We start from the raw sequence: 23130 nt of genomic DNA on the forward strand, positions 1-23130 counted from the left end.
GAGCTTATGTAAATCAAGATGGTGGAGCTGACTTGGTAATCTCTTTGCATTCACATTTGTTCTGTGTTCAGTAAATTAATTCCCAGTAGGATGTTTGAACTGATACACAGTGAGGCTTAAAGAAACTCTGGACACTATGGTATGGGTTTGTTTGTGTATGTGTGTGTGTGTTTAAAGAAGTGTTTATCTAAATTTCACGAGAGCCCTGAATGTATATAATAGATGTAACCTGTTAGTCTTTTGTACATCCAGCTAATAGCCCATGAGTAAAAGAATAGATTAAATGTAGTGAATTGTCTCTATGCTATGGTACCAGCATGCTTGATTTCTTGTGCTTAAGAATAATATGAGGAGTGATGCTGTCATTAGAAAAGGCTTATATAAATGAAGAGGATCTGGTAAATAGATTTATCTCCCAATATGACAGTGAACAAAATTATTCAATATATTCAATATACAACTAACTTTTGCAATCATGTTTAAGATTTAGGTCTTTCAAGTAAAGAGGTAACCTATGTAGTAGTATGTTGTTTCTCACAGAGACTTTCCGTGGGTTTTCATCTTTCAGACCCTATTTTCTTAGTGATTGAGTTCTGTTCTTAGTTTTCTTTATTAGAGGCAAACAGAATCGTGAGAATCCTCAGATAAACCATATATTTTACATCTGCCTTTTCTTTTTCCTTATCTTTCTCCTGGTAGCTCTTAGTAATTGTGTGTGTGTGTGTGTGCGTGTGTGTGTGTGTGTGTGTGTGTATCTGGCATTAAACTACATGTACTATATAGAGAGACTTCTTGACATGTTCTGACTTTCTGATTTACCCAGTTCAGAGTATTACGGAATGAAACAATGCCTGTATAGCTATAACAAGAGTTTTCCCTTCAATCCGAATTTTTTATAGAGGGTCATAATTTTTGCATTTAGTTGTTTATAAGAGTTGATGAAAGGCACCGAGTGACAAGCCCTACAAGCCAGTGTTTTCACATTTTCCATCCACCGGTGGCAGAATTCCTAGGTGAATTTCCGCTCAGGAATCCCATTAACGTTTCTCAATTTCCTCCTCTCCTCAACTTGGCCTTATTCCACATCAGTCTTCACATCCTGGGTTTTAGGTCTGACAATGAGGTAATTATGAAAAGAGTATTGGGTTCTATAATATACTTATCTGCCTTAACGGGAGTATGTAGGAACTCATAACTTTTATTTCTACTGTCTCAAATGACACAGAAACATTAACAGCCGGAGCAGGATGCCCATGACTAAGGAAAATGAGAGGGAGAAAAAGACCAACAAACATCCCCCCAACTCAGAAACTCAAAACTCTGATGGGCTTGAAGCATTCATGAGGCTTGAAATTTATGAAGCAACACATGGTCAGAATGTCCTTATAAGGACAGAGCCAGAAGCCAGACTGCTAAGAGTATATTTAGCTCTCATTTAAAAATGTGTCTTCATTGTATTGTCTTCTTCCCTCTTATCCTTATTTAAGAAAAAATCCTGAAGTATTGGGGCTATCTTTTCCCTGATCCGGGAACAGGTTATTGGACAACCTAACTTGTGATGTATTAGTTGGTAGAGATGTATTCCCAACATACTCAAAACTATATTCACGGAAAACCCTTCTCCGTTTCGGTCATGCTAGTTTAGTGGTATAAAATGAAAGCCCACTGGCAGAGATGTGACTCTTAGTTACGTAGCTTTGGCAGTACCAAAAAAATCTTCCAGGAGAAGGAAACCCCTTTCTGGTGGTAAGCTCTTCATTCTGCAGTTAAAGAATAGCAAGGCGGCCTTTTGTGAATTTCTTGCTAGCAGCCTCAGAATTTGAATATCTGCTGCTGCCTGGAGGTGAGTCTTGCTTGGACTTTCTTGTCATTTAGCAGTATGGCTTCCCGGTCCCATTCCTGCCAGGTTTCTGCTTCCTCCACTTACTCTTTCTTCACTGGAGGGCATCTCACAAGCTCTAGGGGGTGAAGATGAAACCACAGGATGACGCTCCCTGAGCACATCTCCCTAAAGCCCGTTCCCTTAAGCACCAAAGGTGAGGAGAGAGCACCTTTGCTCTCAGAAGAAAGAGTGCACAAAGGGCAGTTTTTACATTTTCAGTTCTTTTCCTCTCTTACACTAGACAGTCTTCTTTCCTTTTTTTACCAATTTGCCTGAAGACGAGAGGAAAGATTTTTCTCTTTTTAATATTTTGCGCCTTATCTTACACGATGTCTCGATCATAGATAGTTGGCTGAGTGAAAGCTAACTCGGAGAAGGTGACTAGATAATGATGATGTTGTGTGTATGGCTTGCTGAACCCTGCAGTTCTTGCTCAAATATATTTCATATCTAAAGTCATGGCCATTACTTGCTTTTGTAACCAACTCAAATGGATGAGATGATTTTGCAGGTGATACAGGATTTATCTTCAGTAAGGTTGAATATATTTCTAGTGTGGTTGATATGACCTAAATTTGGATATTCAGCGGGTCAAGTCATGGCCCCTTGGAATTTTGCTTACAATGCACCTGAAAACCTGGCCTCTGATTCCTTTCTGAGTGGTTTCCATTCACCCCAGCAGTAGAATCAGATGGCCCTGGGCCTGCTGCTTCTCTGACTGGAATTATTTGTAGATTATCTGTTCTAATAACAATGTTAAAGATATTTATGCAACCTCCTATTCCCGGTTAAGGCTCATATAACCTACCTCTCTCAATAAGGAAATATTTTCTGATAGATGACTCCAATTGTCTTTTATTACATTTCATTTCGTAATAATACCCAGATGGACTTAATTGAGATGTCAGAGGCTTAAGCCCTTTACATCAATAAAGAAAACATGTGTTCTTAACTTATTTTACATGTTAATAAAATAAGTTAACTTATTTTTACATGTTAAAAATAAAACATGCCCACAATAAATCAATATAATAATCAATGAAGCATAAACCTAAATCAAGATACTTTTGTCATTAGCACTAATTTTTTTTGAGAACAAAAACAAGCTATCAGGCATTTAAAAAAAAAAGTTTTATAGGTTGTTGTTTAGTAGCTTCCAGTCATGGGATGGTCCCAGAATAAGACTTTGATAAGACATTAAAGAAAAACACAGACACACGTTCTGCTTTCTTTTCTTTTTCTCCTGCTCAAGCTTATCAACTTTAAAAACAGTTACATTTTATACACTTAAAAAAAAATCCAATCACCCGCCCCTTCATATTTATATATGTATATATAAACAATAGCTTTAAAATTGATTATTATTTGGGGCATTTCATACCATACGGAAAAGGATAAAACGTAAGAAGACAGCTGACTTCGTATCAAAGCAACACACAGGTATGTGTGATACACCTGATTTTATAACTGGGGAGGAAAAGAACATGTTTCCTTCCAAATAGCCTCTAAAAAGTTTGTTCATGACTCAATTCCTATCTCTTGCCATCACATAGATATGTATATGACTCAGTGTGTTGCTGGACACACGTTGTTGTAAAGATTGAATTCTTTTTGCAAGTCTGAATTATCCTGCTGCTTAATCTTTATTTGTTGATTACATGGTATTGCAGATTATATTGATTTCATTGTAGTGGAGATTAAAAATAGTAAAGCAATTTAGAATAGGAAGTTTGCAAGAAAATGAAGAAAGTTAACATGGCAACCGAATTTCTGGGTTTTTGTTTTTTGTTTGTCCTTGTAGAATAGACCCAGCATCTTTGACTCTGACCCATTTGTAGTACGGAAAGTTATCTTTTGAACTTTATTGGAAGTAATACAGTTAACCAATTTAGGAGAATGTAAATTTGCATTTTTGCTGTCTTCTAATGGCTATTTTGCATATTAAAGGCAAAGCCTTCCTTAAAATATGCCGTACTCTCTTGATTATGCCAGCTCTTTGCTCATTCTGCTAAGGCTATAAATAAAGCTTCTATTTAAGGCTGGCATTATATCAACCCACCTGCTTCTAGAAGAGAGAGAGAGAAAAAAAATCAGAATCACTCAACCTGCAGATTGCTGTCAGCTTGTGATTATGTGAATGGTAAGTCTTAACTTTTAAAGTGTTATGTGAGATAGGCTGGAGGGCTTTTTAAAAAAAGCAATTTCCAGTTTAACAATTGCCCAAGAATTTCTGAGTACCAAAGAGAGGAGACTTTTCCCTGGGGAGAGCATTCATTGATGGGGTATGACAGCAGCTGGGGGGTGACAGTGGTGAGTAAGGCAGAACTGGAGAATGAGGGGTCATTTCGATTGTAGTATCAGGAAAGAAGGCAGGAATGGCGGGGTACGAAAGCTTTCCTCTCTCTCTGAGCTGTCTCAGGGGAGTTAGTAGCCCCTGATCATTTCCTCCTTCCTAGTCAGAATGTTCTCCAGGGAGAGGGGGAAGGGGAGGGGAGAAGAGGTATTAAAGACTTTGACCAACTGGAGAAGGGCAGTCTGGGGTACTTGCAAGCTTGTCTTGATCAGATCCCTGTATTTTGAAAGAGGAACATCAGCTTCAGTTCAGGCCTGTTTTAGAAAAACAAAGCTTTTATAAACTTCTTAATTATGTCTTTTTTTTTTTTTTTTTTGGCTGCAAACATTTTATTCTAGACAATCTGTTGAAAAGCTCACAACAGGTAAGCTGTTTCCATCCTCTAACATTTTTGAGAAAATATGCAGAGCTACATTTACTGCTACCAAAACAGAAAAGCCAACTTCAGATTTGAAAACCTGTCATTCGTTGTTGATTTAAAACATGGTTTACTTGGCTAAATCTTGCAAGTCTAGGCCTATGGCTGCTAAACCCATTTTTTGTTAGGTAACTTCTTAGCTAAATATCATGGCAAATCAGCTCTCATTTTGATCTTATTGACTTAGACTGTGAAGCTGTCCTTTCCCTGCAGCAGGACTTTTGCTGGAGTGAGACTGAGAAGGCTCTCTTTGGAACGGCTTTTGGAGGAGTTAAGGGAAGAGTAACAGAGATTCATGTCAAATGTTTGCCAAAGTACCAGGAAGCACACTCTGCTGCCTAACATGCAACTCTAAAATCAACAAGTCAGGTAATGGTTCATTCCTCAAGGCTTTCCACACACGAGGGCAAGCGTAACTCCAGAACGTCCTCAATCAGAAGAGAGCAAGGATTTTAGAAGAAAGGATGGGGCTCTCAAAGCCAATGGTGGAAAGTCAATGGAAATCACCAGGCACCTCATGTATTGATATTAGTCTAATGGGAAATGTTTCTAGGACTTTAACCCCAGGAATAAAGGGGATAAATCTTTACCTAAGTACTGAGTAGCATGAATGGCTTTGGCCTCATGTGCTTTGTTACTAGGTTCACGTGGCACAAAATCCATTTGGAATGGCTTATGTGAGCTATATAGATGTGACCAGGACATAGGTAATAGGGACAAAAAAGACACTGATGGAAGTTAAAGAAGAGGATAACCTCTGATGTTTCTTCAGTTAGAAGATAACTATAAAAAATAGTAATAAAGGAAATAGCATTAAAATGGATTCAAATGTCTCCCTCCAACCTTTCTTTAAACTTCTGATATTTTTTTGGTCAGGTCTTAGCCTTCTAAATTGAAAATGATGTGTATTTTTTTTTTTCTTTCCTAGAAAGCCTCAAGACATATTCTGTGGTGTTGAACAGCTTCTGAGAACAGTCCCTGAAGTTAAAACAAATGTCTTGATGTGGAGATAAAGAGAGACCCTGGAAGGGTAAGTGAATCTACATGGGGCTCTACTCAATTTTTCTTCTCCAAGATCACATCCTGTCTTTTGTACCTTATAATATATAAATATATTTGTTCCTGCTTGAGTTATGGAAAATGACAAAGGTCAGGCTTAAATGCAGGTGAGATTTAAATAACCCTTTTTTGAAAAAGTCATGGAAGATTGTAATGTCTGGACTCCTCTGAGAACTGAAGAGAACAGAATATTTGACAGAACAATGGAAAAAGAATCCACCTTGAACACTTTAGAGCAAATCCTGAATGCCTTTATACTACTGGGGAGTTGTTGGTGATAAGCAGGGAAACTTGAGCAAAACCAGAGCTCTGAAAATGTCCTCTGGGACTAGGAAATACAAGTCTTGGCAATTCTTGGTTTACATTTTCAAACTTTGAGAATATTTGAAAAGCTCATAATTATAAATGCAATGAAAATGAAAAAAAAGTAAGTAACATGAGAATTTGGAAAAGTAGAAATCCCTTGCCAGGAACACATTAGGCCAAATCGTTTGGTGAGTTATCATACTCTAATAACATGTATTTCAGACATTTGGGGGCATAGATCAATTCTCTGACCATTAGGGCTCTAGTCAGGGATTTTTCCTCTAGAATTTAATGCCTAGAGAGTATAAAATCTTCTCTGAAGATGCCTAATATGCACACAGAACTGGTCAACCCGGAATTAAATGCTGAGCCAAACAACTGTATTTCTTCTTAGGACAGTTTGAACAAATACTCTGGGAAGATGATGACCCCGAGATGACTACTCAGGGAAAAATTTGGCCCACTTGCTGATCTAAACTGCTGTTGTTTACCACAGTCTAGTTGGACCTAACAAAGAGGTAAACTGAGGCCATAAGGGAAAATTCCCTTTGTGAAATTCAATCCTAGAGCCCCAAAATTCTAGTCAATGGAACCCAAGATCAGAGCTTTGCAGTTATAAAAAGGAACCCAAGATCTGAACAGATAGTGAGAATGTAGAAAATTAAGTGGCCATTCAATTACCTATAAATCCTTTACTGTGATGCTTCAGACAGAAAGTCACAGATTCTCCTAGAACTATCTGGCCAGTACATTTTTATGATCAGATCACTTATCCAGGTGGCATATTTCTTTTTTTTTTTTTTGTAATCTATTGGAGCCCAATTCAAATAGTAATTTTACTCTTCTTGGAAACATTGGGTTTAGGAATAATTCGGAAGAGTACTACTTTAGTCCAATGTTGACCAAACTGGGTTCTGTGGAACTCTAGTTTTTCAAGATGTTTAACAGTTGCATCATGAGAAGAAGTGCTTCATGCTCAGATAAGTTAGAGAAATCCCAAGGTAAACAAAATTAAACAGGATTCTTGTTTATTGGACTTTTCAGAGGATTTATTAGGCTCAAATATATATTGAACCTCCAAGAGGTGGTTACAGAATGCCCCATTTTCCCCAACTTATTAGTTTATGGGACTTTTTGGGAAGAACACTTATTAATATCTTAAATAACTAGTGTTCCAGGGATCAGAGTATGGAAACCCCTGAGAGAGTGCAATCTCTTTTCTTCCTATGGAAGAATAACTAAATCTTTTCACGGGTGCGTTAACTTTAATCCAATTTCATTTGACTAAGCTTTTTGGTCAACTTTTATTTTGACAGAAAATAGCAGTTAGAATTATAAAGCCCTTTTATTAACTGCTAAATGTTTTTCTCTCTCTGTTTTTGTTGGCCGATTAGTTAAGTACTTACTCCATGCAAAGTACTCTCCACTAACTTTTGGAAGACTATCTCTCTAACTTTGCTCAGTTTTAAGTTTGAAAGACTCCATTCCATTTGCACACAAGTTGGAATTCTGATAGAATTTGTAAGATCTTGATTTGTATTGTTAGATATAAATAAGGTAGTTAATTGCCATAAGAGGGAAATGAATTTCTAAGGGATGTATGATAATCATCAGAAAAGTCAAATGAAAAATGATTCAAGCAGGCAATTCTTCAATCTTTCTATCTCATTTTCCGCCCTTTATTAAGGGAGACATGGGCTTAACCATGTTGCTATCCAGTTGGCAAAACAATTTCTGGACCTGTCACTTTTTTATTGGGGTCAATTTAATTTTATTGAAGTTACTCAAAATTTCAAATACTCAAAAAAGCCAGCTTTTTGAAAGTCAAACCTCCAGTCTGATATGTCAAGAAACAAACCCCAGAGACCTTCTACTCCAGCTTACATGCTGTCCAAAGGGTGCTCTTTTTTAGGTCTCTCTCAAAGTGTGAAAAGAGTAGATATCTATCTATTCTATGCTAATTAAATATATCATATGTCATGAATACACTCTATATTCAGTGCTTTCTCAGATCACATAAATATAGTTGACCCTTGAACGACATGGGTTTGAACTGTGCAAGTCCACTTATACACAAATTCTTTTCAACGGTAAATACTATAAGTACTATGCGATCTGAGGTTGGTTGAATCCATGGATGCGGAATTGTGGATACACAGGGCTAAGTTATATGAAGATTTTCAACTGTGCAGAGGGTCATCACCCCTAACTCCCACGTTCAAGGGTCAACTGTATATGCTTTGAAAACCATTGACTCATCCTTTAGCCAAATGGAATTATGTCTCATTTGAACCAGGTCACTGGTGGTAATGGCATGACGCCATTTTTTTAAACTATAATATTTTAACTTTGAGTACCAATCAGTAACACAAATTGAATTGGACAAACAGCCTTCATTCAGAAGGGTGAAAGTGTCAGCACAATTTAACCTATTTATAGGGGTAAATCTTAGTTTTTCCTCAGTAGAGAGGAAAAAAAAAAAAAAATCCGTAAGTGCTTTTTAATCTACCTTGTTTTTTGCCACTTCTTTAAAAACAAGACAGATTCTTCTTGTCTACACCAGACAATTTTCAAAATAAAAATCAGTATCTACTTGGAGAGGAAGCAGGGAGAAACCCTGAAGTTGTCCATTTAAGATAATACTGTGTTTAAAGTATTTGAATAGACAACAGCAGAGTTGCAGTAGCTAGATGATTCTTTAGACTGGAAGCAATCTAGCCTTCAGACAGCTATCATATTTTAAACAGATCCTTAGTTGCATGGATCATGTAATGCATGGATCACCCTGGTTTGTGTTGGAATCTGAGCAGAACTCCTTCTTATCCAGAGAGCTTTTAAACATCCGAATTGTTGATCTTAGCTACGAGCTGAATATTGCCCTATGAGTATATATAACAATCACATCCTCTTCCATTTTCTATTAACCCATTAGTAGCAATGGATGAAAGTAAAATCAAGTTGTGGTTAAATGAATAATTTTCATTATTAACACCTACCTTGCATTTTACAGGTATAAACAGTGGCACACCACCTTCTGGAGAAACCAAGGACTTTGTAACAGTAAACTGGTCCAGTGTGATACCACAAGTATAAAAAATATTCCATTCTGTATCAAAACTAGGCACATGCCTTTATTTATAGTAACAGAAGTTAACAGAATTGAGCATTTTTGCCTTGGGTCCTATTTCTTGGCATCCTACATCAGACAAACACATCTTTCAACATATATCCGCCCATAACTCCAGGGATCTAATCTCAGGGTTATCTCTATGTAAAGGAAGGTGAAATCACACTTGGATCGATAGTGGTGAGTAACTAAAAGCACAACCTCTCATTCATATTGCTTTAAAACATATACAGCATATATGTTTCAAAAAAAAAAAAGAGTAAAGAATATATTGATTTCTTTGTGGTGTTGAACCAACAATACGGTATGATGCAAGGCTTTAACAAATGAGAATCAGAGATACAAATTTTTCTGTAGAGTATGTTTTGGACAAATGTGTCTTTTTAATATGTAAATCCTACATTGTAGGTTGTTCCTTTTTATTTATTCTTTTGTTTTTGCAGTGGTAGAAAATGTTGAATAACTGTCCATGAGCATGAGCCAAAGGTCAGGTTCATTACTGAGATCCCCAGAATGCCAATATTTGCAATGCAAACAATTAGTATCCCACTGTGTGAAGGGCTCTGACACATGCCTGCCTGCCTTTAGGTGGCGAGTCTCCATCAGAAGTCCTCCTGCTTCCATGGACCCTGCTTTGACACAGGGACAGCCGCACTAAGCTGCCTTTTAACCTAGTGCTTTACTGTGCCAGGCTGTCTTACTGGTTACCAACAATGACACGGAAACAATAGTGGGAGTGGTCGACCCTCAAATCATTTTCATGTTGAATCTCCTGGGTCCAGACACCTCCCCTTCCACAACAGCACCATTGCTTTTTCGGGGCACATACTCAAGGTCAATGCTGTTTTTGTGTTTGCCTTTCCCTCGGCTCCACACAAAAAGAAGGAGAAAACAAAATAAAACCACTCCCAGGAATGTGAAACAGCCCATGGCTGTAGACACCAGTATTGTTTTAAGGTCCAGGGAAAAAGTATTGGCATTGGTGCCATTGGAAACGGTGTCATTGGAGTCGGTCATGTACATAGGGGTCCTGTTTGCATAAAGGAAGCGGTCTGAAGTGAATCCTTTCACAGTTAAGGAGGCTGTGAAGGTGTCATTCCCAGCGGCGTTGCTAGCGATGCAAACATACATCCCGCTATCTTGATCCTGGGCAAAACGGATTTCCAAGGTGCCATCGCCCAACACAGTGGCTCTTCCATTGGACTTGGTGGTGATGAAACGCCTTCGAGGTGTCACCCAGGAAATCACAGGCTCTGGGTCTCCATCAGCATTGCATTCTAGCTGGACCGTCTGCCCCTCATCCACTAGCAGATGCTGCAACTTCTTTTCACGGATTTTGGGTTTTTTGCAGGTAAAGTAAAAAGAAAGGGCAGTGCTATGGAAATCCTTGAATGACCTCTCACGAATGGTGTCTGGGCCAGCACACATGGGCTGCTGGCCACCGAACTGCAGGGTGGGGTGACGCTGCAGGATCCAGAGAAGGCGGCAGTCACAGGCCAGTGGGTTGTTATTAATACTCAGGACCTCCAAAGCCCTAGGGGAGGAGAAGACATTCTCTTCCAAAGTTTCCAGTAGGTTCTGAGACACATTGAGCACACGAAGGAAGCGGAGCCCTTGGAAGGAGTGAGGCTCAATGGTGCGGAGCTGGGCCCCCACTATATGAAGCTCCTGAAGGCGGATCAGGTCCGAGAACATGCCTGCTTCGATAGTGCTGATGGGATTGTAGGAGAGGTTAAGGTGGGTCAGATAGACCAGGTGTTTAAAGGCAAGGAAGGGTACAGTGGACAGGTTGGTGTTGGTGATTGAGAGGGATGTGAGGTTGAGACCATAGAGGCTATTGGCAGGCATCATATCCAGTAAAGGCCAATAGTCAATCTCTAGATGTTTCAGGTGGAACAGTCTTTTAAAGGCATACACGGGCATGTTGTTGATATTGAGATGCTTCAGATGCAGGCTGATGAGGCTGCGGAGATGGGAGAGGGCTTCTGTTGGTACCGCTGTTAGGTTGCATTTCTCCAGGGTGAGCTGCTCCAAGCTAAGCAGCCCACTGAAGGCCCTATGTGATATATAAACCAAATCATTATCCCCCACTTCTAGAGACTTCAGGTTATGCAAATCCTGGAACATGTAGTCCAGTAAAATGACAATCTTATTCTCACTAATGTCAAGCTTGGTGAGGTTGGTGAGGCCCGTGAAGACCCCCAGAGGGACCAACTTCAGGCGATTGCCCTTCAGGCGGAGGGAACGCAGGTTGAAGAGGTTGTTAAATGCTCCTGGCTCCACATTGGCGATGATGTTGTCACTCAAGTCTATCTCCTCCAGCAGAGGGTATGAGATGAATTCTTCAGGGTTGACACTTTTCAGCCTGTTCTTGCTGAGGTCCAAGATTTTGGTCTCGATGGGAATGCCCTCTGGGATGGCGATCAATCTCCTTCGGTGGCAGCTAACAGATTTGTTCTGGGCTGAGCACTCGCAGCGAGCAGGGCAGCCAATGGTGGATCCCATGAAGATTAAGACCACAGCCAGACCCAGGAATGGCTGCCAACATGATAAGGCCGTGTGAAGCATGACTCCCCCTCTTAGTCTTACACCTTGGTCACGGGCCTGCAGGAGAAGGGGCCAAAGAAAGGAGGAAGAGAAATTGAGTTAGGACATAGATAGGTAAAGAGACATAAATGAGACAGTGAGTACAATGAAAAAGACCCTGGATTTGGAACGCTACAGATCTGAGCTTTAAACCTGAGAGCTGCCATTGTTAGCTACACGATCTCAGGTAAGTTATTGCGTCTCCCTGTACTTCAGTTTTCTTGGCTGTAAAATGGAAATAAGGGGGATGATAATAGTAGCTTCCTAGAGTTATGACAATTTCATTATTGGACAACTAGAAAGAGACTATTACAGTGTCTGGCACAGACTGTGGAGCAAAACAATACATTTCACAAAAGGTTCTATTTTGAACTCAAAGGACCGAAGCAGAGGTCAATGGCTATGGGGACACCTCTTCAGTTTGAATCAGTGTCTGCATCTCTGATGTTTGGGATGTCATCCTCTGTTCAAAATGAAGCTAATAGAAGCTTCATTCACCATCAGGCCCTTGGGTTCCAAGTACAAAACAAAGTGACATTCAGAGGAAGAGGATGAGACCTTTTTACCTTCATATACAAGTTTTCTATTAAAAAGTCCCTTTCAGTTAGAAGGTGTACCTCTTTCATAATTCAGTAAATTTTGATTTATGAAGGGTTTTTCTTTTTTGAGGTAAACAAAAAGATCCTAAAAATCTCCCTGTACTCTTCGTGTTTATCATAGAGATGAGGCAGAATCAAGGCATCATAGTGGCTATGATGATGAAAATGCTTTCTTTAAGATTTTGGGTTAAATATGTAAGAGTGAGAAGAGTCATCATTTTAAGGAAAAAAGTGTTTTTAAATAATAAATGGACTATCATTTCTTCATATTTAAATTCAAACCCAGTAAACATGTTAACCTGAAATTAAACAGGTATCAAATGAGATTGGAAATGAGTATGTTTTAAATGTATATAGTTAAGCAGACACTGAACTTACGGCTCAACTGAATAGCGAGAGGTGTGTTACGGAGCAGTGCTTCTCAACCTGAGATCCCTGGGGGTGCACTTCATCCAAAAACACCATATTTTACTCAAAGGTAAGTTGTTTAAGGCAATATTTTTAGATAAAAAGGTATTTGAAGAAATTTCAGCATTTGCTGCTGAGCTGTAAGAGTATAATTCTCCAGTCAATGTTTACATATATGTCTCTGTCTGTATAGCTATGTCTACATCTAAACAAATCTATCCATAAAAAATAACAACTAGGAACAAACTTAATACTGAATCACTAGAAAAATGGCCTTAAAATGTAGAAAAAAAGTGAAGATGCAAAAAGTGCTAGCAAAATCAATTATAGAGGAACACAAGATTTAGTTTTGCCACATCTTTTCCAATAATTATATCTTTGTAGATCAAACTAAAATCTGTCTTGAAAACCAAAAGAAATCAACTGAAAAATTATTAGAACAAAGAGAATAAGTAAATGAACATACTGCAAAATGAAAATAATTTTCATATATATAAATCATTTAGAAAATATTACTGTGTAAAATGATTCCAGTCACAGCATCTCTGAAAAAAATCAAATTCCTTAGAATAAACTAAACAAGAAATACACAAAGTATTACAACCATTCAGCCCTACTAAGGAAACAAAATAAAACTTAACTAAAAAGAGGGATATAGTATATATATTTCAATAGAAAGATTCCATATTATAAAGACATTAATTCTTAGTAAATACATACATTTCAAAGAGATAATATTTTTAACTTGAAAAATTAATTCTAAAGTTCATTTGGAAGAATATAAATATGAGAAATATCAGAAATATTAAAAAATAGTAATGAAAACAGACTTACCCTACAAAATATTTAAACATAAATTACAAAAATAAAAAATAGTATCATGTTGACACAAAAATACAGAGTTAATGAAACAGAAAGAGTAAGGAATTATATCTAAATATATCTGAGAAGTCAGTATATGTGAGAGGTGGCATTTTTTTTTTTTTTTTGAACATCTTTATTGGAGTATAATTGCTTTACAATGGTGTGGAAAGGTGGCATTTTAATCCAGTGAGAAAAATATAAGTGGCTAGATATTTAGTGGGAAAATTTGCACATCAACTTCACTGGTTCCAGTACGATAAATTCTAGATGAAGGTTTAAAATGCAAGAACAAATAATTAACCAGAAGAAAATTCATTAATATTACAATAATAGAATTGAAAAGCCTTTTCTATGATGAAACCTAGCAACCATGAAAGAGAAGAATAATCTATTCAATTGTGTGTAGTTAAAAAGTTATAGTATAACAAGCAAATAACAGACACACACAACCACAAAGGCCATTGCTAAAATGGAGAATATCTTTTAGGTTTATAATAGATGAGGGATTAAACATAGTACTAAACAAACGGTTCTTATTAATCAATAAGGACAAGAGGTGAATGTCAATAGAAAACTAGGCAATGAATGTAATAAAAACTAAAAGCAGCTAATAAATATGTGAAAATCTGGCTAACTTCATTAGTAAGCAAAGAAATACAAAGTAAACAACAGGGGTATATCACTTTTGCTTATCAGATTGACAAAGTTCAATAATTATTTTTGCCTAGAATTAACAAGAGTAGAAGGAACTGATATAAGAAATATAAACTGGTATAATCTTCAGGAGGTTGAGGTACAACAATGAGGAGGTTAATGGATAAATTAAATTAAAAAAAACTAAGTTCAATATATTCATCCCTTTGAACCATTTTTTTCCTTGTAAGTTTTATTTATTTTTTTAAACCACTTTATTGAGGTATGACTGACATACAGAAAACTGTACATATTTAATGTATAGAATTTGAGTTTGGAGATAAGTATGTATCCATGAAACCATCACCACAATCTACGCCATAAACACATGTACCACCTCCGAAAAAGCGGGTAGATCTTATGAAGCTTTTCTTTTTCCCTAGCAACGTATCATAGGGAAATAATTTAACATAGATGTACATAGATGTTTGGTACAGGCTTGTATATAATATAGGAAAACTGGAAATATGTAATAGGAGTTTAGTTATACATTAAGATACAACCATACTATAAAATATCATGTAGCCAATAACACATAAGACTTAGGTCTATACTTATTAACATGGAAAAATGAAATAGATATATACACCTATTTGTGTGAATATGTATTAATATTTATATATATGAATATATAAATATATGTAGGCAAGGACAAAATTGGGATGATATAATGACAATGTTGACCATTATTATGAGATTGTGGGATTAAATGTGATTTCCATTTTCTTATAACTTTACATGCATTCTATTTCTTTCCACAATATACCTGTATTACTTTTATAAATAGAAAAACAAAACTATTTTGATTTTTGAAATTGCTTTGACATGTAAAATGTCATGGATATATTTTACAATAAGGGATCAAATTTGCATTGATATTTTTAAAGGTTATTTAAATTTTCATATAAATCTTAGCATCACTTGCCAATTTCTAAGAGTCTGCTGGGACATTGATAAGAGTTGTGTTGAATCTATAGGTTTTTGTGGAGAATTGATATCGTAACAACATTGTTTTCTAGCCCATGAATGTGGTACTCTCCATTTATTCAGGTCTTCTTTAATTTCCTTCAGCAAGTGTTTCTTCCTTTCTAACTTTTATGCCTTTATTTTTGTGCCTTTTTGTGTTTGCTACTACCTCTATGATAATGAATAGAAGTACTGAAAGCTATCTTCCTTACTTTGTTCCTAATCTTAAGAGAAACCATTCCTTTTTTTTTTTTTTTTTCACCATTAGGTTTGATGTTAGCTGTAGGTTTTTTCTTTTTTTATATAGATGCCCTTCATTAGATTGAGCAAGCTCTCTTCTCTTCCTAGTTAACTAAGAATTTTTTATCATAAATGAGTTATTGAATTTTGAAAAATGCTTTTCTGCATCTATTCAGGTGGTCTTGTTATTATTCTTTTAGTATGGTAAATAATATTGATTTTTTTGAATGTTACACCAACTTTCAACTTTTGGGATAAACCCCATTTATATAAAGTGTGTATATATATATACACTTATATTTTGTTGGGTTTTGCTAGTATTTGGTAAATAATTTTTCTATTTCATGAGAATTTTTTCTCTGGTTTTTAGATCTCTTGTGATGTATTTGTGTAGTGTTACTATGGGTAATAGAGACCTCATAAAATCAGTTGGAAAATATTTCCTTGGCTTCTATTTTTTAAAGGGTTGGTGTAGGATTGTTATTTCTTTCTAAAATATTTGATAGAAATTACCAGTGAAACCAACAGAGCCTAGAGTTTTCTTTGACTTACCTGTCAAAACATTCCCACAATTTCCTCTGCATATATTGAAATATTTAGATAATCTATTTTGTGTGTGTCAGTTTCAGTAATTTGTTTAAGGAATTTGTCTATTTCATCTAAGCTATCAGATTTATTTGCATGAAGTCATAAAGTTCCCTTATTCTTTTAATGTCTGTAAGCTCTCTAGGTCATCTCTTTCATTCCGGATATTGCTAAGTTGTCAATTTCTTTTTTTCGTGATAAGTTTAGCTAGAATTTTGTCAATTTTATTGAACTTTTCAAATACAAACTTTTACTTATATTTTCTCATTAATTTCTGTTTTATGCTTATTATTTCTTTCCCTCTATTTACTTTGGGTTCAGTTTGCTTTCTCTCTTTTTTTTAAACTTCATAGGGTAGAACCTTAGATCACTAATTTTGGACCTTTTTTCTTTAATATAAGCTTTTAAAAGTATAAATTTATACAGGACTGCCGTAGCTGCATTTCGCAAATTTTAATATAATTTTAAAAGATTATCATTCAGTCAAAAAGTTTTTCAAATTTACTTTGTTGACCTATGGATGGTTTAGTTTTGAGTTAGTTTATTTCCAAGTATTTAGATCTTTTCTAGATTCTTATTGTTTTTTATTTCTAATTTAATTCTGTTGTGGTCAGAGAACAAACTGCAAAATTACAACCTTCTAAAATCTACTGAGACCGTTTTATGGACCACCATACGACCAATCTTGATGACTATTCCATGTGTATTTAAAATAAATATGTACTTGCTGTTTTGGGGTGTTGTGGTCTGCAAAAGTCATGAAGATTAATATGGTTGCTTGTGTTAATAAGGATTGGAAACTTTTTCTAAGTAATTCTATCAGTGACAGAGCTGTGTGTTAAAATCTCCAGATATGTATGTGAATTTGTCTATACCTCCCTAAGTTATGTAGGTTCTTGTTTCACATATTTTGAAGTTCTGATATTAAGCAGATGTTCAGTTTCTGATTTACTGAATTTTTTTTTTTATCATCAGAAAGAGTCTGTCTTTGTCTCTGGTAATACTTCTTGTCTTTAAGTCGCTTTGAATGATTAATATAGCCACTCTAGCTTTTCAAGCTTAATGTTTTCATGGTACATATTTTTCCATTCTTTTATTTTCAACATATTTGTGTCTTTGTAGTTAAGAGCATCTCTTGTAGGTAGCATGTGGTTACATCTAGCTTTTTAATGTCTGATGATAGCTGCAATTTCTGCATTTTGTTAGACTGCTTAGTCCATTTAAATAGAAAATAATTACTATTATGGTTGCATTTAAGCATGCCAGTTTGCTAATCTCTTGCATTCTTTTGCTCCTCTCATTCTCCTGTCTTCTGTTTTAAACAGTTAGATTTTAGTGTGCGTTTCAATTCTTCTTTCTGTATTTATTTACATTATTTTTATTTGTTGCTGTATGGATTAGAGTATACCTCTCTAACTTACCACAATTTACTTACACTTTTTAAAGAATTGCTTCAGGTAAAATATATAGTAGCCTTGCAACAGTATATTCTCGTTTATAGCCTCCCCCCACCATCCTTAGTGGAGGGAGGTAATAGTGAGTTCTAGACAAAGGGAACAGTGTGTGCAGAGACATGGGAACAATGGAGAACACTCTGTGACTGGGGAATTAAAGTATGTAGTTCAGAATGGCTGGAGCAAAAATGCAAGAGAAATGGAGAGGAAAAGAGGCTGAGTGGTAATTAGGGGAATGATTTACAAGGGGCTTGTAAAGTGTGATAAGCTGTTTGCACTTTATCCTGAGGGCAATGGCAAGCCATTAAAGTGGTTTATGCTAAAGAGTGATATGAACGGATTTACATTTGGGGAAGATTAATCTGACTGCAGCATGAAAAATAGACTTGCAGGAGGGGAAACCTTGAAGCTGGAAACTCAGGAAGCTGTTGCATTAATTCAAGCCAGAACAAAGTGGTCTCGAGCAGGGTCATAGGAGTAGGCTTTAGTAAATGGACAGATTCGAGAGGTATTTTGAAACAGAGTAGAAATGCTTTCTTTATGAATTGACTGTGAGGGGTGGAGGAGAAGAGGCAAAGATGATGTCTAGCCCTCTGTCAACTGGATGGGACCTGGTGTCTCATTCACTGAGATGGCGAGCTTAGCAGTAACAGGATGAGGAATTCCTAGTTCCCACAAATGTGTCCATCACTGGGCCAAGATGTGTGGGCAGATTAATGATTTTCTACTCCTTGAAAATAATATTTTTCAAATTTCTGGGGGGTATTTCTTTGGTAAGGCAGGGAAAATGTACTTTCTATTACAGATTTGATGTTCAAGATAAAAGTTTTATTACGCACTCTGTACTTGTCAGTTTATTTTGACTTATGGTAAAGAATGAGTTATTTTTTACGAACTCCACTGCAGAGTGTAGTCTTTTCTGGCAGAGTTTGCCCAATCTACATATCACCAGTTAGAGAAGGAGATAACTGACATCCTAGTTCTGATTTATTTTAGTAATGTTTTGGGGAAAGGTTATTTTATTGCTTGGATCCCTTAATCGGGCTCTACGTCCAACATGGAAATGACAGTATCTAATTCAATCATGGCTGCAACTTAACCAGAAAGGAGTTCAACTAAAGGTGGATAGAAGCAAGTATCTTTTTCCTTAAAAAATTTGGTACTTTTGGTTCCAAAGTGAAGGACCATCACAAAGAAGGATGGATAAGGGCTCAGCAAGCTGGCAGCAGAAGAGCTCCCTTCTGGTCTGGACAGCTCCCTCATTCTACCTCTGTCTTTCAGCTAAGCAGAAGTAGATAATATGGGGCCATATCTCATCATAGTTCTTTGATGTGGTTTGGAAACTGTGTAGGAAGGTTGTGCTTTATTATTCTCATCACAATATTTCTTCGTTTTAGTCTAGAAGGGCAAACTGCTGACTCCATTTAGCTTCCACTGTCAGCGGAAGTCTTGTAATCAAAGCTTTCTCTTAATGTCTGACTGTGGCCACGGTTTGAAAAGATGAACTTCATTTCATTAAGAATAAAGCTGGAAACTAAAATCCATAGGAAGCCGACTAAGGCCTTTCTATTAATTCTGATCAAAGGGACTCTCAGGTGCAATGATGAGTACGTTTTTAAACCTAGTGTGTGAAGTTGGATATTTTCATACTTCAACTTTTTGTGTGCTGAGTGTATTTTACAACTCATTCTATTAAAGTATGAAACAAAAAAAAAAACCTAAAGGACTTAAGGAAGCAATGGAAAAATAGAAACAATATTTGGACACAAATACGTGGCTCAAATTCTGAGTTTGACATTTGTTAGACGTGGGACATGGGTAAGCTGATACCATCAGTGATTCTCGTTATCTTCTATGTTAATTTGTGGTAATAAAGCCGGATAAATATGAGGATTAAAGATGGTGTATGTAAGGTGACTAGCACATAAATAGCTGCCATTATTGTAAATTTTTAATGGGATAATGGCTTGGTTTGTTGAAACAGTATCTGTCAGAAGGCATGGCAAAGAAGACATGGATTTCCTCTGAGGACAGATTTGGAAGATACTGGAGAAGGAAATCCTCAAAAGGATGATACAGTGATAAAGAGAAAAGGAGAGTTTAAAACAGCCATCATTTAAAAAAACAAAAAGAAACGTAAGAAAGAAAAGAAAGAGGTTATGGTGATTGTATGTTGTTTAAAAAGAAAGCTTAGAAGAGAAACAGCTGCTTTGATGATTGATAAGGTAATGATAAATTTCTTAGCCTGGGAATTCTATGATTAATTTAGTTTTCTGACTGGCAACTGAACAAGGGCACAAAACAATAAATGGATAGCACAGAAATCTCTTTAAACCTTCACACTACCAAATGATAGGTTCATTTGTTTATTTATTTCCAGTAAATCTATTTCCCAAATGGAGAGATGTGGGTGATGAGGGAGGTAAGGTGGGGAAGAAAAGAAAGTAGAGGATTTAATGAAAAAAAGTGTCCAAAATATGTCTGAGATGGTAACTTCCAGGTTTCTAAAACCACAAATTCATAAATACTGGCCTGTGCCCAAATCAGATACTGAAGAGTTGTGAAAGTTGTATAAGACATTTGAAAACCAAGAGAAATCAATTTTAGTGTAAGTCTTGAAAGTCACCAAGGTTACCTAAGTTCTTTGAAGGACCTGAGTGAACTTGAGATTGAACCCCAAAGTCCCCGACCTGGCAGGAAACATTGGACTTGAACTGTTTTTCTGCAAAATAAAAATTATCCTTCTATGTGATCCCTAATTACCCTCCAAAGTATTGTATTTTTACCTTTTTCTCTCTACTCATTTTTGATAGGGAGGAAAGGGAAACTTTCAATATCAAGACTCCTCTTTAACATTCAAGGGGGAAATGGAAACAGCCAACATGAAAGCCAGGTTTGGAAGGCATCTGATGTGTTTTATATTTTTAAAACAAAACTCACAGATGTAATGATAAAATTACTTAGTGGCTCTTGCAGGTAGGTAAACAGCTATCCACCATTGTAGATACCTCTCAATTAATCACATGCAGATGAGCAATTCTGTAAATAGCCAAAGAGCATTTTGATCTTGAGTTACTTGGATAGAGACTGTTAGATGCTTGCAATTATCATTTGATTTATAGTCTATATAGATAATGTGAGATTCTGTCTGTATGAAAATTAGCTGTTAATGTGATTTAATGCAATGAAATTTATGTGAAATGATCATACAACTAGTAAACTGAACAAGCAGGACTCATGGATGTCGTCACATAGCATCTTAAATTTTACCCTCTGTTTTCCCTTTATAGTTAATTCAGAAGGGGTAAGGAGATCAGGAAAGTTCTTATTTAACTAGAACCATCATAGATAACTTAATGTTCTCTGGGACTTGTAGATTTTAAAGCTGATCCCTTTTATGTGGCAATTTCTGGGGCTCCTTGGGAGCCACAATAAAGGGATATCTCATTCATAGTTCCCTTGACCTGGATGAGTCAGTCTCTATTCTGGTTTGTTGAGTAGTCATCCCACAGTCCCCAGGAATATTCACCTCCAGCTAATGTTTGCTGAGGTCCCATTATCCTCCTACATGGCATTATAGTAGAGGACCTAAGACACCGTCCTTACTGGCTTTCTCATGCATGTTGCCCTCATTTGGCATGGGGAAAACTCATTTGCCCAGTAAAAACCGCCACCAGTGTAGCAAAATCCCAATACAGCAGCAACTTCCTTTACTGTGCCACAGAGAGGCTATCTAGCTTAACAATTGTTCTTTAGATTTCCCAGGAAGAAGTCAGACTGAAGTCATGGTGTGCCCTTAACTACAGTGGAAGACTCTGAAGGATTCCACAAAGCCTGTTGAAGCACTTACCTCTTGACTTGAGGAGAAGGTGGAAGTACCCTTCTTGCCTGTGAGTCATTTGCCTAAGATTATATAGTCCTAGTCAGTAATGGAGCCAGTATTTCTGTGCATTTTTTACTTCGAAGGCAGAGTTCTTACCATTTACCCTGTACTTCTTCCATCCTTTCTCACACGTTTTCACTAAATACAATTCATCTCAAACAGATGATAGCAACTATAACTATTAAAAAAATTTTTTTACTAGTAATGCTTTAAAAAAAAAAAAAACAGAGAAAAACATAAAATTCCCTCATCTTCCCTCTGAGCCATACTTTGGTATCTTTTTTCATGGTTCTGAAACAGCTTTCCACTGGACTGTATCTACTTCAAAACTGAGTTCATTTTGTATTCAAGTGACTAGTAAACAATTAGTAAAGCTTGTCCTAAGTCATTAATTAGTAGTTTCTGTTTAATCTTTCCTGAAACTGGAGCGCCCTCTGTTCTTGTGTTTATTTTGATCTCTTTGAAATGCAAATCATTTGCTCTTCTGCTATAGCTCTGAGTCTCCTTTTGGCCTACATAGAAATATTTGGACATACAGAATATGCCTGTTCTACTTAAATCTTTTACAGATGAAAATGGTTTTTGTCTAGCTTTGAGATGTGTCTCTTTGAAATTAATATTATTAACTATAGGGTAGTTGGCTTAAGATGCCTGATGGCCTCACTAATATATTATGTAGCGCTCCAAATCTGTAAGGCAGTATAAGGTAATGGCTAAGAGCATAGGTATGCAACAATAAAAATGTGTTTAAATCTTAGCCCTTTCTTAGTCTCAGTTTTCTTACCTCTAAAATGGGAGTAATTGTAACTAACCTACTGGGTTATTGTGAGAATATAAACGTGAGAGTGGATATGAAGTCGGATCTCCATACATGTTAACTAATATTATTATTATCATTATTATTTAGAGAAAGGAAATATTACAAATGATATCTCCTAGACATCTAAAATCTCCATTGAAGGGAGTACTTACAACCTTTCCTGATTAAATAGTCACTTTCAGGGACAGGCGATCTGGAAGCACTGGATTAGTTTATTAAGGTAGATATTAATGTCTGTTAAGTATCTCATATTACAAATGAGAAAACTGAGGTAACCACAACCCCGGGCAAAAATCCCTATTAATAAGTTACTTAAACCCCTCTGATGATAGAGTTAGGAAAAGCTCTAAAATAAGTACCTCACTATGGAGTGAAGAAAAGGTTGGCTGCCTTTCTGTGGTAATTACTCAGTCCTCAAGATCCACCCAGGCCAATCTCTATGAAATGTGTGACCACAGAGGACCACTTCTCTCTTTCATAAGGTTATTAAATTTTACTTGGGAAAATGAGATCAAATGGAGAAGAATTCTGTTAAGTAGTTTCCCTTTCAGATTCTTGAATCTTATCGATTATTCTATGAAAAACTGGACTTTTTCAAGTGTGGGTATCATAAATGGAGGGGAATCTCTCTGGAGATTACCTGATTTTAATTAGTTGGTGCTGACAACACCCAGACTTTTTTTTTTTTTTTTAACATCTTTATTGGAGTATAATTGCTTTACAATGGTGTGTTAGTTTCTGCTTTATAACAAAGTGAATCAGCTATATCCCCATTATCTCCTCCCTCTTGTGTCTCCCTCCCACCCTCCCTATCCCACCCCTCTAGGTGGTCACAAAGCACTGAGTTGATCTCCCTGTGTTATGCAGCTGCTTCCCACTAGCTATCT

The 23130-nt window shown here is 36.5% G+C and overlaps 1 protein-coding gene and 1 long non-coding RNA gene across 3 annotated transcripts in view; one reads left to right on the forward strand and one right to left on the reverse strand.

The window, feature by feature from the left end:
* The first annotated feature begins 3977 nt into the window (after window positions 1–3977).
* LOC137770094 (uncharacterized) overlaps window positions 3978–23130 on the forward strand; it is a 38396-nt gene continuing 19243 nt past the window's right edge. For both annotated transcript variants that reach the window (XR_011075124.1, XR_011075125.1), the window contains exons 1-8: window positions 3978–4022; window positions 4574–4599; window positions 4867–5022; window positions 5582–5683; window positions 6413–6536; window positions 9029–9325; window positions 12688–12808; window positions 21297–21430. This is a non-coding gene — a long non-coding RNA (uncharacterized lncRNA). The remainder of the gene's footprint in view (window positions 4023–4573; window positions 4600–4866; window positions 5023–5581; window positions 5684–6412; window positions 6537–9028; window positions 9326–12687; window positions 12809–21296; window positions 21431–23130) is intronic.
* LINGO2 (leucine rich repeat and Ig domain containing 2) lies at window positions 9893–11743 on the reverse strand. Its single transcript, XM_068552841.1, has one exon. It carries the CDS (start codon window positions 11711–11713, stop codon window positions 9893–9895), a length of 1821 nt encoding a protein of 606 aa, XP_068408942.1. The 5' UTR covers window positions 11714–11743.

Source organism: Eschrichtius robustus, chromosome 10, assembly GCF_028021215.1.
Source record: "Eschrichtius robustus isolate mEscRob2 chromosome 10, mEscRob2.pri, whole genome shotgun sequence".
Classification (NCBI taxonomy): Eukaryota; Metazoa; Chordata; class Mammalia; order Artiodactyla; family Eschrichtiidae; genus Eschrichtius; species Eschrichtius robustus.

What these genes read in the sequence shown, in the direction of transcription:
- LINGO2 (XM_068552841.1), bottom strand. Translation starts at nt 11,713, where the DNA reads ATGCTTCACACGGCCTTATCATGTTGGCAGCCATTCCTGGGTCTGGCT.